The following is a 15,764-nucleotide window of genomic DNA, read 5'->3' on the forward strand; positions in this document are numbered from 1 at the left end:
CCGGGCGGTCGGGTCCCAGAGACCCGATCAGCCCGGTATCGCCGCAGATCGCAAGGGCGATTTCCCTTGCGATTTGCGGCGATCACCGACATGGGGGGCCTACATGGCCCCCCTCGGCGTTTGCCCTGGATGCCTGCTGAAGGATTTCAGCAGGCATCCGGTTCCGATCTCTGCACGGCGCGCGGCAGAGACCGGAAAACGCCATGGCGTACTAGTACGCCCTGGGTCCTTAAGGCCCAGGGTGTGAGGGCGTATCCATACGCCCTGGGTCCTTAAGAGGTTAAGAAGCACAGGCATCCTGAATCTGCTGAATCCAACAGCTGCAGGATTTTAGTGAAGCCTTAGTAAATTCCCTCCAATGATTTTCTTTTTTGGTATTCCGCGAATCTGTGTGTCAAGGATTACATAGTGCATTCAATTTTTCCTGGCGTATTCTTCTACCATGGAAGCCATCTACAAAGGCTAAAATTGAATTTGTGTAATACCTTTTATTGGCTTAACTGATATGCAAGCCTTTTAGACAGCTTAGGTCAGTTCCTTAGGCTAAAACCTTACAAACAGACCATAACTGTCTGGAAAGCTTGGATCTCGAAAAATTTAAATTCGGCAGAAATTTTGAAAACCTTAGTGCTTTGTATAATGGACATTTACAATTTTAAATGTTCAGGTACTATAAATATATATATATATATATATATATATATATATATATATATATACAATGTGAATAAAAACGGCACAACCAATGTCCAGAAGAGAAGTGAAATGAGGGGTGCCCGCATAGCTGGAACCTGGGTCCGTCGGTTCCTCAATCCAGACAATAGCAAATATGATGCAGCACTCCACAAGTTGCAAAAAAGGTGGTTTTATTCCATCATGTGCATAGACAACGTTTCACCAGCCTCACGCTGGCTTTTTCAAGTGAATCATAGTGATACTGGTGGGTATTTATAGACCGCCCACCAGGTCATGTGACATAGGTAATACATGATTGACATATGTAAACAAAGAGGTCACCAGAGAACATTGTGCAATCAATAATATAAACCAACATATACAGTGTTACATACATATATAAACATCCGATCATCATCTGATATAGAGATACCGGTATTAAGCATAATAAATCAAAGTGCACTGGTAGTGATCTGTAATTACGTGACGAAATGTGAATGCCTTCCGGGGTCCTGCTGCGATGTATCCCGATCACAGGCGCCAAAGCGCCGGAAGTGGTGTGCGCATCGCTGAAGAGTAGAAGCATTTCCGGGTTCGGGTGGGACGTAACACCAGGAGCGCGTCCTCGCATCCATGGCAACCCGACTCCGGACCGAGACGTGGCTGGCGCATGCTCAGAATAGTTCCATATCCTGTCAGTGAGGATTATATCCATGCGCAAATTGAGGCCATATCAATATCGCTGCACAGTTCACAGGGTGTATATAGATTAATTGAATTTGCTTGGCATTCATATATGATAAATCCAGTACTAAATAAAGACATAATGTATCAATTCCTGGGGGACAGCAAAAAAAGTCTAGTGAAAGCTGAAATGTAAAAACAGCAGACACAGAGCAGGTAAGCAAACAAGGGGAAATGCAGTCACTGATGCTAGGACTGGGGTTCCATATCTTGTTGTTGCCCCTAGCAACCGACCGCAGTATGTAAAGGCAGCAGAAAAAAGAGAAGGTAAGTAGACCAGAAGGAATACAGTCCCTGATACTTGGACTTAGGCTCCAAAACTCGAGGTTGTCCTTGGCAACCGACCACAGTAGTAACGAGCTGCAAAGATAGAAAAGAGGGTAATGACTAGCTCCAGTCGGCGTGTTTGGGCCGACTCCACTCTCCATACATACTAAGATGAGTTTACCGGTGTATATGAACCGGGACCGTTCTGGCATCAGTATATGTGGACCAAGATTTCCTCGGTGTGTATGGACCGATATCTGTTTCACAGTAAGATGTAGAGTAAATAGCTAAAAAATAGAGAAATGAAAATTGTTAGAACAACCTAGCAAACTCCACCATGCAAAGACATTTGTTAATGTGCGTAGATAACATGGTCCATATCGTATCGGGTTCTGTATTCAGGGGGTGTCTTATGAGTATTGTCCATGGACATGCACATGATGGAATAAAACCACCTTTTTTGCAACTTGTGGAGTGCTGCATCATATTTGCTATTGTCTGGATTGAGGAACCGACGGACCCAGGTTCCAGCTATGCGGGCACCCCTCATTTCACTTCTCTTCTGGACATTGGTTGTGCCGTTTTTATTCACATTGGATTTGAAGGTCAACAAACGAGCACCCTCTCCTAAAGATATTAACATGGATACTAATACAGAGACTGCATCTTTTACTCCTTCCACCGATGTGTTTTCCTACAGCAGGGTTGATGCAGACCGCATTATGGGGAGTTTACCCAATGACGCCTCATTCTTACACAATCCATCTAAAATCGACCTCAGGAGGACCTATGAAAATGAAACTAAAAAACTATTATCGGTTCAACTTCATCTCTCTACTATGAGTGAATATTACAGATCCAGGAAAATACCAAGAGGTATGAGAGCACAGCCGAGAGCTAATGCATTCACAAACGATTCCGATTACCGGACCTGCTATGAAGCAATTTCAAACAAATATTCTCTAGATCTTATACTGCTCAACATAGAATTCCTCCAAAGAGATCTAACAGCAATTAAGAACAAGGTAACTGATGTGGAAACAGCCTTGAAAGCCTCTCTCACCGAGGATGAATGGCGTGAGCTATCAGAAAAACAACATACATTTCTATCTAAACAACGCACCCAAATTGAGGAAACCAAAAGACATAAATGGTTCCGTGACTGTCAAGACTACACCACTGGTCATGTGTACACGTGGGAAAATTTATCCACCACAGGCAAGCGATACTTCAATAAGAATGCCGGAGAGGTCCATGAGGATACTGAACAGAAAAAAAACGGACATCGTCAAATCAACCAGGAGCCTTTTTTAGGGGGTACGCCGTCCGTCGGGGGCGGCCGAGACGAGGAGGACGCAAGCACCACAGAAACAGGAAAGACAAGAGCACAGAGGGCTGGTCGAGCCCAGAACCACAAAACTTCTCAACAAAGAAGGAAACATCAATAGACAACGCAGAGACTGTGGTAAATATCTCCTCATATAATCTTACTGAAGAACAACTTACATTACTATCCAAGGGCCTTAGTTTTTGCCCTAGTACTTATAATGACTGGTTTCAACTTGAAATGGATTTTGTTAGTTTTATCCGTAGGCTTAAACTAAAAGTTTGGTTTGATTCACATCCTGTGCAGAGTCCTGGTGTACAAGGTATCCCAGACCAGGTGTCCCACAGGTTTGAATTTAAACAGTACAATTTACCATCCTGTAGTGATTTTCAACCTCCAGTTGAATCACACTCAATTGCTACTTTTGTTGACTGTGTTAGATGGGATTTTCTTCATATTAAAGCACAACAGACTAGACTTAAACATCCGAATCTTACTCATGATGAGTTATTGGCTATGCAACAACTTGTCCATGACCACAATTTAATCACTAAACCGGCTGACAAGGGCGGCGGTATTGTGGTCATGGACAAGAGTACATACCTGAGAGAAACACATAGACAGCTAAATGACAGGGAGGTCTATAGAGTATTAAAGCATGACCCAAAAAACGATATGCAGTTGAGAATTGGTTCGATATTAGATCAAGCACTGACTAATGGTATCATTGATGAGAAATTGAAAGAATTTTTACTGATTGAGTTTCCTGTGACCCCAGTCTTATACCTACTGCCTAAAATACATAAATGCCTAGTTGATCCCCCAGGGAGACCCATTGTCTCGGGGAGAAATTCTTTGTCCAATCACATCTCTATGTTCTTGGACAAAGTTCTCAGACCATTAGCTACTAATACTAGATCTTACCTTAGGGACACAATGCATTTTCTATCTATTATTCAAAGTTTGAATATTCCTGATCATGCCAGTATTCCTTCCTTTGACATAGTGTCATTATATACATCCATTCAACATGACAGAGGCACTAGAGCAGTACGGAAAGGACTGGATAAACTTAACCTTGACTTACAACAAATTGACTTTATTATGCAACTTCTCTCTTTCGTTCTAGAAAATAATTATTTTACATTTAATGATGAGTATTACATTCAACTACGTGGGACCGCGATGGGGAGCAACATGGCGCCCACATATGCCAACATAGTGATGGCGGAGTTTGAGGAGGATGTCGTTTTTGTGTCCCACCACTCCAGGAATATCCTGGGGTGGTGGAGATACATCGACGACATCTTCTTCATCTGGACAGGCAAAACAGAAGAACTGACTGACTTTCATAACTACCTGAACAGTGTCGACCCCAATCTCCAGTTTACATTATCACACTCAGATAACACAGTCAATTTTCTGGATACTCAGGTGTCCATTCTCAACAACAGACTGACTACAGATCTTTACCATAAACCTACTGATTGCAATACCCTACTCAGATTTGAATCATCCCACCCTAGATCTATGATTTCATCATTACCTTATAGCCAACTATTAAGAGCCAGCCGCATCACTGATACTGACCACAAATTTGATGCCGCAGTTGACAGAATGGTCAAACAGTTCAGTGACAGGGGCTATCCCAAACACATCATCTCAAGACATGTACAACAAGTTAGAACAGAAAGGCATATGGGCAAATCCAAGACATATAAAAAAGACCAATCCATGAGAATACCATTCATTTCCACCTACAACGAAGTTTCTAGTAATATAGCAGCAACCATTAAGAAACACTGGCACCTGGTGAAAGATAGTTATCCCCAGATTAGGGAATTTCAAATACCTCCACTCATGTCGTACCGTAGAGCACGTAACCTCAGGGACCACTTGGTCAAAGCTGACATCTCTGGACCAGGTAAACAACAGAAGTACTTGTCTGTCAAAGCGAAGGGGTGTTTTCCCTGTTTACGCTGTGTTACATGCAAGTATTTACAAAAAGGCACCACGTTCATACATCCTGACACCCAGAAAGAATTTCCCATTAAATTCTACTTAACTTGCGATAGTGACCATGTTGTGTACATCCTTTGGTGCCCATGCAAACACCTATATGTAGGTGAAACTAAAAATGATTTCAGGACAAGATTGAACCAACACAGGTATTCAATCAGAAAAAAACGTTTGGACCTCCCTGTGTCTAAACATTTTACTGAAGCTGGACACACAGAAGCAGATCTTAAATGCATGATAGTTGACCATATTCCTCCCCCAAAAAGAGGGGGTGATAGAATAGCATCCCTCCAGGTTAGAGAACTCAAGTGGATCCACAGCCTTAATACACTTAAACCAAATGGACTCAATGTAGAGTTCACTGTCTTACCTAAGATGTTGAGGCGCTAATAGGGTCTAGCCCTTAATGTTGGGGGGTATGAACCCTGCTAGAGGTGAATAGTGATTTATTCTTGTAACTAATCCCCTTTTTTCTAAATCTCTATTTTAGTTCACATGCCTTCCGGGTACCTGCCTTGACGTCACTCCACCCCACATACTATATTCCGATTACATATTCCTGAGGAAACAGCAACTAAATATCCAGCTACTACTAGTCTTTACTTCTTGTTCTTTGGGTAATTGACTCTACTCCCCCTCCACATACCTTTCTTTATATACCTTTGAGGAATGGACCTACTAACTGACTACCTATACTCCAGTGTGAATGTTCTTTGCATGTGGGTGCGATTTAGATTTAGGTCCTAAGATAGCGTGGGTTATAGGGTTTGGAGAGTTAAACACCCGATGTGCATGGGGCTACCACTTCATAGGTGCAGAGATAGTCCATGTCCATGGACAATACTCATAAGACACCCCCTGAATACAGAACCCGATACGCTATGGACCATGTTATCTACGCACATTAACAAATGTCTTTGCATGGTGGAGTTTGCTAGGTTGTTCTAACAATTTTCATTTCTCTATTTTTTAGCTATTTACTCTACATCTTACTGTGAAACAGATATCGGTCCATACACACCGAGGAAATCTTGGTCCACATATACTGATGCCAGAACGGTCCCGGTTCATATACACCGGTAAACTCATCTTAGTATGTATGGAGAGTGGAGTCGGCCCAAACACGCCGACTGGAGCTAGTCATTACCCTCTTTTCTATCTTTGCAGCTCGTTACTACTGTGGTCGGTTGCCAAGGACAACCTCGAGTTTTGGAGCCTAAGTCCAAGTATCAGGGACTGTATTCCTTCTGGTCTACTTACCTTCTCTTTTTTCTGCTGCCTTTACATACTGCGGTCGGTTGCTAGGGGCAACAACAAGATATGGAACCCCAGTCCTAGCATCAGTGACTGCATTTCCCCTTGTTTGCTTACCTGCTCTGTGTCTGCTGTTTTTACATTTCAGCTTTCACTAGACTTTTTTTGCTGTCCCCCAGGAATTGATACATTATGTCTTTATTTAGTACTGGATTTATCATATATGAATGCCAAGCAAATTCAATTAATCTATATACACCCTGTGAACTGTGCAGCGATATTGATATGGCCTCAATTTGCGCATGGATATAATCCTCACTGACAGGATATGGAACTATTCTGAGCATGCGCCAGCCACGTCTCGGTCCGGAGTCGGGTTGCCATGGATGCGAGGACGCGCTCCTGGTGTTACGTCCCACCCGAACCCGGAAATGCTTCTACTCTTCAGCGATGCGCACACCACTTCCGGCGCTTTGGCGCCTGTGATCGGGATACATCGCAGCAGGACCCCGGAAGGCATTCACATTTCGTCACGTAATTACAGATCACTACCAGTGCACTTTGATTTATTATGCTTAATACCGGTATCTCTATATCAGATGATGATCGGATGTTTATATATGTATGTAACACTGTATATGTTGGTTTATATTATTGATTGCACAATGTTCTCTGATGACCTCTTTGTTTACATATGTCAATCATGTATTACCTATGTCACATGACCTGGTGGGCGGTCTATAAATACCCACCAGTATCACTATGATTCACTTGAAAAAGCCAGCGTGAGGCTGGTGAAACGTTGTCTATGCACATGATGGAATAAAACCACCTTTTTTGCAACTTGTGGAGTGCTGCATCATATTTGCTATTGATTATATATATATATATATATATATATATATATATACACACACACACGCACGCACACTTTACATAAGTAAACAATGAAAGTCAAAATGTCATGACTAGGGGAGTGTAGAGTTCTGCTGCCATTGCACACCAACAACCCGACCCATCAACCCCACCCATCTATCCAACCCTTCTCCTTCTACCTTCTTCTAACCACAGACACAAAGTATGGTGCAAAGGCCACAGCGGACCCAACTTTTATTTAACAAAACCCAAAATATATTAAAACATCTTATATACAAAATGTCCTCCAAATATAAATGACAAGATAAACACATAACAATCAGGGTTAACATACCCTCCCAACCAATATAACCAACCATTCTGGAAGGGGACCTGAAGGCAGCTTCTCATCCAGGCTGGTCTCCTACTTTGCCTTTGGTCGACCAACACCTGACCCAAAGGCACCACCTTCGGAGACCACATGTCCCTTCCGCCAGGGACCCCCATGTTTAGCTGGCTCCCGACCCAGCTCCAACCCGGCCATTATGACCAGGACCTCCACCATCTTCCAGCATGCCTCCAAATCCCCTTCCAGCTCACGCCGCCGTGACAGTATCAATCAATCCCCCATTTAACCACATAAAACTCCCTCTGCTAACAGGGTGGGTGGGCGAGACACGCTGATCTCCCAGTGAATGGACCCTCCTCTTCCTCTCCACCCCCTGTACTCCCCGGGCTTTCTATGCTCCACCCCTGACCTGAACCTGACCTGCCCGTTCCCTCACTGCGCATTAACCCTTTCACTACCTCTTCCCTATACCCCCTGTCATGTGCCCCCTCCTCTCCCAAACTGTCTTATCTGGGGGCTTTCTTGATTATAAAGTTGCTGTTCAGAGTGTAGTGCACATTTATTGGTAGATATAGTATGAACTTTTAAGCAAAAAAAATATGGATTATATTTCTGCAGCCTTTAGAATTTAAAGTTGTTTGGCAACTCAAAGAAAATATCATCAACATTTTCTGTCAACAAAAAAATAAAGCACTGAGTCTATAATTAACATTATAGTCTGTATAAATTTGGATTCATTTTATAACACAAAAATTATTCAGATCATAGTGTTTTGACTCTATACTAACATCTGCATTATCTTTTTTTGGATATCTCCTCTGAATGAATAACTGAAGCATGACTGAAGAGAAAAACAGTCTTATTTGCTGTTGTATGTCATAGTAGTTCATTTAATGCTGTAACAATATCACGTGATGTTTGACAGTAAACATTAGCATGTCATTGAAGCAATAAGCAACAACAGGGGAGCATTAGCAAACAATGATACTATTAGAAGCCATCTGATCTGCTCTTAGAGAGAAATTACAAGGTAGACTCCTGAATAAATAATGTCTACTGTATCTAACAGAAGTAATATTATTGCTTTGGCTTTGTATGGAACACCAAATGGTATGAATTTATTCAATGCTAATGTAATAGTTGTAAAAAAAAATGTTAGGGTAATAATTGCTGAGCACATATTTATCCATTTGTGTGACAAAGGACAACAATTTCTTAAAAGAAACTCAAAGCCAGTGATGGCATCTGTATTAGTACTGTCACATGTAAAAGTGTTTGTCAGATTATCGAGACATGAATGAATTCTCAAATACAGTGTCCATGGGAAAAATATTTAGCATTTGCAGAGGTTTCCCTATAGAAATACATGTGCTTCCCTTTAGCCAAAAAAAAAAAAACACTTCTTGAAAATTTTCCTAGGATTCCCACACCACCAACTGCAGAGCCACAACCCGGGCGGCCCAGTACAGGAGGTGTTACCCCGTACCCTTGCTGCCCTGTCAGGCAGCCTCCTACATTGTCCCTTGCCCCCCCCCCCCTGCATTTCTTTATTGTAATTGTATATAATCCCTATGTTACATATGTAAGAGTGTTCTACCTTTAAGACTGTTTACCATGTGATTTGTCATGTGATTGTTACCCAGGAGGTATCAGTGACCAGGTGACCAAGGGGTGACCAATGGGACCCCACCAGAGCCTCTCCCATATAAGCCCTGGGTGGAGCCTCTGCACACTCTCTTAATCTTTGCTGAGGTCCAGGCAAGTCATGCCTTAGTGTGTGTCCAGAGTCATAGTAGGCCTCAAGTCCAGTCTGGAGCCACAAGCTACAAACCTGCAAGTAAGCCATAGTCACAGTCTTGTCAGTCACAAGTCAGTCAAGTCAAAGTCATCTGTCTAGTCAACGTAGCCCGCACTAAATTGTCCACCTCTACTACAAGCCTCAGCAAGTCCTTAAGGTCTGTGAAGTCACTGGTCCCCTCCCTGAACCTGCCTAAACTGTATGGACTTTTCCACCTGTCTAACCTTAGTAAAGCTACCGTTTTCCGTAACTTGGCATCAGAGTCATTATTGCCCTCGTGCCTAGCCCAGGATACAGCAGTATACCTTCAAGTGGTATTGAGGATAAACCATGCCCTGGCCTCACGAATACAAGTGGTTAACGCCATCTGCCCCTAGGGTAATTCCACTTGCCCTTTGCAGCACACCCCATACCACACAACAAACATTAATCTACTACCAAAAAAAAACACAAGGTCTGCACAACAGGTTATTTCTGTTGCAGAACTTGTTTCAAATATTAAAGGGATTTTCTGGGGAATACCACTTATCTCTTATCCTAAGGGGATAAATCTCTGATTGCAGGGGTCCGACTACTCCAGCCCCCACCTTCCAAGATAAACAGGTCTTGGAAGTGACGGCCCACTCCACTAATCACCAGCTGAGACAGGACATCACTGTGACCAGTGAATAGCAACGGTGGCTGTCACTCCCAAAACCAGTTAGTATTGGAAGGTGGGGGCAGGTCAAGAGATTGTGGGGAGATCCCAATGTTCAGATCCTGGCAATAAGACACATTCCCTATCCTGTGGATAGGGTATAAGTTGTATTCCCTGGATGATCATAGTCAGCACAAGCCATTGACAGTTTTGACAACTAGTGGCTTAAGCTGGACACTACTGTGACCATAATCTTGGAAGTGGCATCATGGAGTTGGGCTTTGTGAAACAGGAGCTGAGGGGAAGGGAAGGTAAGTTGTAAGCCTGTAAGGCTACATTTGTGCGAGGTGCGTGAGTTTCTCACACCCCCCACACCACTAGGTGGGGTGTATGGACTCGGACAAGGGGCATGAGTATATAATGCCCCCTTCACCATACAGGCAGGGCAACGTGACGTTTCGCGGAAGTGAAGCTATTCCAGAAGTTGAATTTCCCGCCACACAGATCTATCGGTGGTTATGCTCGCTCGTTTCGTTGGGGCACCTGTGGGGATTTCACTGCAAGACGAGGTTCAGTGTGGTAGCTACAAATTGGTGGATAAACTAGCATGTGGCTGCAGCTGGTAATGTAGTGCTGGCTGCAGGAATGAGTATTCCGGTCGGCTGCATATGACCTCTCTAGTTTGGAAAGGTTGCTGCTGCAATGGAGTGATTTACTGTCAGCTCAACCGGGTTCACTGTGTTTCACTATGGTAAGCGACTGTAGGTTCTTCCCAGCCCCGCTCCAGTGCTTCTCTTCCTGGAATCGCATTGGCCGCAGTCGCATCAAATGTTTTCTGGTATCGGCACTTGCGTTTTGCCATGGCCCATGTTGTACAGTCCGGCAGCTCCGGACGTTTAGAGGACAAGGTGGGGATTATTGAGCAGCATAGTACTCCGGTACTTGTGTACTGTTACGGAGCTGGATATGGATCCTCTAGCCTGTGTGGCTGATGACTCGGACCGTATCGGGGAGCGGAGTGTAAGGTGCCTCTGGTCTTCAGCAGAGCCGCCGCAAGGCAGGATGGGCTTGCTGCGGCAGGCGACACCCAGGTTGCTACCCCGACACAGCTCGACCACACAGGTAGCTGGGCAAGGCGAGGTACCGAAGGATAAGGCAGTAGTGTAGTCAAACGTAGCAGAAGGTCAGGGCAGGTGGCAAAGGTGCAAAGTCAAATAACGTAGCGGGAAGGTCTGGATACACGGGTAAGGCAAACGGGCAATAAGAAATGCTTACTCTCAGGCTAGGGGCACTGAAGATCTGACCAGGGAAGTGTGGGAGGTGCACTGACTTTATAATGTAGTGTCAGGTGCAACAACTAATTATGGGCGCACTGGCCCTTTAAATTTCAGAGCTCCGGTGCGCTTTCAGTTATAGAATGTATACCGTGTATTTATACTGGGCGTTCACTTACAGCTTTTACACCGTTCACTCTTCCATAGCGTTTCTATCATGCATTCACTCATAACATTGATACCGTTGCATTCATTCATAGCACTTATACTGTGCTTTCACTCATAGCTTTCATACAATAGTTAAATCATCTACATCTTATGTTGCATGCATACCATGCATTCACTCATAGCATCAACACTGTGCGATAAATTTGCAGTGTTATACATTGCATTCTACCCTGCATTCACTCTTAGTTTTATAAAGCGCACTTAATCCGGGCATAGCATCCACACCATACATTATTATTAACATTCTATATTGCATCCATACCGTGCATTCATACCATGCATTTACGCATAGTTTATATCGTGCATAATTCATAACATTATACGTGCACCCACACTATGCATTCTCTCATAAGCATCATACGGTATGCTAAAACCGTGCATCCTTTCATAGCATGTTAATCTTGCATTTATACTGGGGTTTCACTCCTAGCATTCATACTGTGCATTCTTTCATAGCATTACTGTGCATGTACGCATAACATTTATACCATTGCATTCACTAATAGCTTTTATTTTGTGTGTTCACTCGTAGAATTTACATCATACATAATTCATAGCAATATACAGTACATTGCATGTGTACTGTACATTCACTCATGGCGTACAGTGCACTTAATCTGTGTGTAGCACCTATAACATACATACTTTATAACATTTACATTGTATTCATACTGTGCATTAATTCATAGCACTCATACCGTGCTTTACTCATAGCATTTTATTGTGCATAATTCATAGTATTACACATTGTGTCTATACCGTGCATTAACTCATAACCTTTATTCTGTACACCTATACAGCATATTCATTCTTAGCATTCATACTGTGCTTTTATACTTTGCACCTACTCATAGCTTTCATACAGTGCATTAGTTCATAGAGCACATCATCTTAGTACTTATACTGTCCTTTATTTCATCATTTTTATAATGCATTTGTTCAGTAGGTATACTGTGCATTTATACCATACTTTTATGCTGTCCAAATGTTCATAGCTGCATACCGGGTATGATTTCATAGCATTTATACCGTGCATATGTTCATATGTATGCTGCATCATTGTATGCTTTTTTTGCCTTTCATATGGTGCAGACTTCATAGTTTTTACTGGATATAGGTTCTTAGCTTTACATTTTTAAACAATTGTAATCTTCACAGCACTACTCTGCACACTGTAGTATTCATATTTTCTATATATTCAGGATTCCCACAGCACGTAATTTCATAGCATTCATTCAACATACGTTCCATATATATACTTTCTTAGCATTCTGTGCTTACATTCATACTAGAAAAGACCTTTGTATGTTGAAACTATTGTATGTTGAGGCCATTGTAACTTGAAGGATCACTGTTGTTACGCCGAGCGCTCCGGGTCCCCGCTCCTCCCCGGAGCGCTCGCTTCACTCTCTCCGCTGCAGCGCTCCGGTCACGTCCTCTGACCCGGGGCGCTGCGATCCCGCTGCCAGCCGGGATGCGATTCGCGATGCGGGTAGCGCCCGCTCGCGATGCGCACCCCGGCTCCCCTACCTGACTCGCTCCCCGTCTGTTCTGTCCCGGCGCGCGCGGCCCCGCTCCCTAGGGCGCGCGCGCGCCGGGTCTCTGCGATTTAAAGGGCCACTGCGCCGCTGATTGGCGCAGTGGTTCCAATTAGGGTATCACCTGTGCACTTCCCTATATTACCTCACTTCCCTTGCACTCCCTTGCCGGATCTTGTTGCCTTAGTGCCAGTGAAAGCGTTCCTTGTGTGTTCCTTGCCTGTGTTTCCAGACCTTCTGCCGTTGCCCCTGACTACGATCCTTGCTGCCTGCCCCGACCTTCTGCTACGTCCGACCTTGCTTCTGCCTACTCCCTTGTACCGCGCCTATCTTCAGCAGCCAGAGAGGTGAGCCGTTGCTAGTGGATACGACCTGGTCACTACCGCCGCAGCAAGACCATCCCGCTTTGCGGCGGGCTCTGGTGAAAACCAGTAGTGGCTTAGAACCGGTCCACTAGCACGGTCCACGCCAATCCCTCTCTGGCACAGAGGATCCACTACCTGCCAGCCGGCATCGTGACAGTAGATCCGGCCATGGATCCCGCTGAAGTTCCTCTGCCAGTTGTCGCTGACCTCACCACGGTGGTCGCCCAGCAGTCACAACAGATAGCGCAACAAGGCCAACAGCTGTGTCAACTGACCGTTATGCTACAACAGTTACTACCACAGCTTCAGCAGTCATCTCCTCCGCCAGCTCCTGCACCTCCTCCGCAGCGAGTGGCCGCTCCTGGGATACGCTTATCCTTGCCGGATAAATTTGATGGGGACTCTAAGTTTTGCCGTGGCTTTCTTTCCCAATGTTCCCTGCATCTGGAGATGATGTCGGACCTGTTTCCCACTGAAAGGTCTAAGGTGGCTTTCGTAGTCAGTCTTCTGTCCGGAAAAGCCCTGTCATGGGCCACACCGCTCTGGGACCGCAATGACCCCGTCACTGCCTCTGTACACTCCTTCTTCTCGGAAATCCGAAGTGTCTTTGAGGAACCTGCCCGAGCCTCTTCTGCTGAGACTGCCCTGTTGAACCTGGTCCAGGGTAATTCTTCCGTTGGCGAGTATGCCGTACAATTCCGTACACTTGCTTCAGAATTGTCCTGGAATAATGAGGCCCTCTGCGCGACCTTCAAAAAAGGCCTATCCAGCAACATTAAAGATGTTCTGGCCGCACGAGAAATCCCTGCTAATCTACATGAACTCATTCACCTAGCCACTCGCATTGACATGCGTTTTTCTGAAAGGCGCCAGGAACTCCGCCAAGATATGGACTCTGTTCGCACGAGGCGTTTCGTCTCCTCGGCTCCTCTCTCCTCTGGTCCCCTGCAATCTGTTCCTGTGCCTCCCGCCGTGGAGGCTATGCAGGTCGACCGGTCTCGCCTGACACCTCAAGAGAGGACACGACGCCGTATGGAGAACCTCTGCCTGTACTGTGCTAGTACCGAACACTTCCTGAGGGATTGTCCTATCCGTCCTCCCCGCCTGGAAAGACGTACGCTGACTCCGCACAAAGGTGAGACAGTCCTTGATGTCTACTCTGCTTCTCCACGTCTTACTGTGCCTGTGCGGATGTCTGCCTCTGCCTCCTCCTTCCCTGCTGTGGCCTTCTTGGACTCTGGATCTGCAGGAAATTTTATTTTGGCCTCTCTCGTCAACAGGTTCAACATCCCGGTGACCAGTCTCGCCAGACCCCTCTACATCAATTGTGTAAATAATGAAAGATTGGACTGTACCATACGTTTCCGCACGGAGCCCCTTCTTATGAGCATCGGATCTCATCATGAGAGGATTGAACTTTTGGTCCTCCCCAATTGCACCTCGGAAATTCTCCTTGGACTTCCCTGGCTTCAACTTCATTCCCCTACCCTGGATTGGTCCACTGGGGAGATCAAGAGTTGGGGGTCCTCTTGTTCCAAGAACTGTCTAAAACCGGTTCCCAGTAACCCTTGCCGTAACTCTGTGGTTCCTCCAGTAACCGGTCTCCCTAAGGCCTATATGGACTTCGCGGATGTTTTCTGCAAAAAACAAGCTGAGACACTACCTCCTCACAGGCCTTATGATTGCCCTATCGACCTCCTCCCGGGCACTACTCCACCCCGGGGCAGAATTTATCCTCTCTCTGCCCCAGAGACTCTTGCCATGTCCGAATACGTCCAGGAGAATCTAAAGAAGGGCTTTATCCGTAAATCCTCCTCTCCTGCCGGAGCCGGATTTTTCTTTGTGTCCAAAAAAGATGGCTCCCTACGTCCTTGCATTGACTACCGCGGTCTTAATAAAATCACGGTTAAGAACCGCTACCCCTTACCCCTCATCTCTGAACTCTTTGATCGCCTCCAAGGTGCCCACATCTTCACTAAATTGGACTTAAGAGGCGCCTATAACCTCATCCGCATCAGAGAGGGGGACGAGTGGAAAACGGCATTTAACACCAGAGATGGACACTTTGAGTATCTGGTCATGCCCTTTGGACTGTGCAACGCCCCTGCCGTCTTCCAAGACTTTGTCAATGAAATTTTTCGTGATCTGTTATACTCCTGTGTTGTGGTATATCTGGACGATATCCTAATTTTTTCTGCCAATCTAGAAGAACACCGCCAGCATGTCCGTATGGTTCTTCAGAGACTTCGTGACAACCAACTCTATGCCAAAATTGAGAAATGTCTGTTTGAATGCCAATCTCTTCCTTTTCTAGGATATTTGGTCTCTGGCCAGGGACTACAGATGGATCCAGACAAACTCTCTGCCGTCTTAGATTGGCCACGCCCCTCCGGACTCCGTGCTATCCAACGCTTTTTGGGGTTCGCCAATTATT

General features: G+C 45.0%; 1 protein-coding gene across 1 annotated transcript; it reads left to right on the plus strand.

The window, feature by feature from the left end:
• The first annotated feature begins 2,327 nt into the window (after positions 1–2,327).
• Positions 2,328–7,109, plus strand: LOC130357172 (uncharacterized). The gene is made up of 5 exons (XM_056559735.1): positions 2,328–2,904; positions 2,958–3,151; positions 5,523–5,649; positions 6,006–6,111; positions 6,200–7,109. The coding sequence occupies exons 1-5, from the start codon at positions 2,328–2,330 to the stop codon at positions 6,606–6,608; spliced, it is 1,413 nt and encodes a 470-aa protein (XP_056415710.1). The 3' UTR covers positions 6,609–7,109.
• Positions 7,110–15,764: the final 8,655 nt, after the last annotated feature.

Source organism: Hyla sarda, chromosome 1, assembly GCF_029499605.1.
Source record: "Hyla sarda isolate aHylSar1 chromosome 1, aHylSar1.hap1, whole genome shotgun sequence".
Taxonomy (NCBI): Eukaryota; Metazoa; Chordata; class Amphibia; order Anura; family Hylidae; genus Hyla; species Hyla sarda.

Bases quoted from the DNA above. Each gene is read 5' to 3' on its own strand.
- LOC130357172 (XM_056559735.1), top strand. From the start codon at position 2,328: ATGGATACTAATACAGAGACTGCATCTTTTACTCCTTCCACCGATGTG. The intron at 2,905-2,957 runs GCAAGCGATACT...GATACTGAACAG, and splicing joins GGAAAATTTATCCACCACAG to AAAAAAAACGGACATCGTCA. The intron at 5,650-6,005 runs GTAATTGACTCT...TCTATTTTTTAG, and splicing joins CTTTACTTCTTGTTCTTTGG to CTATTTACTCTACATCTTAC.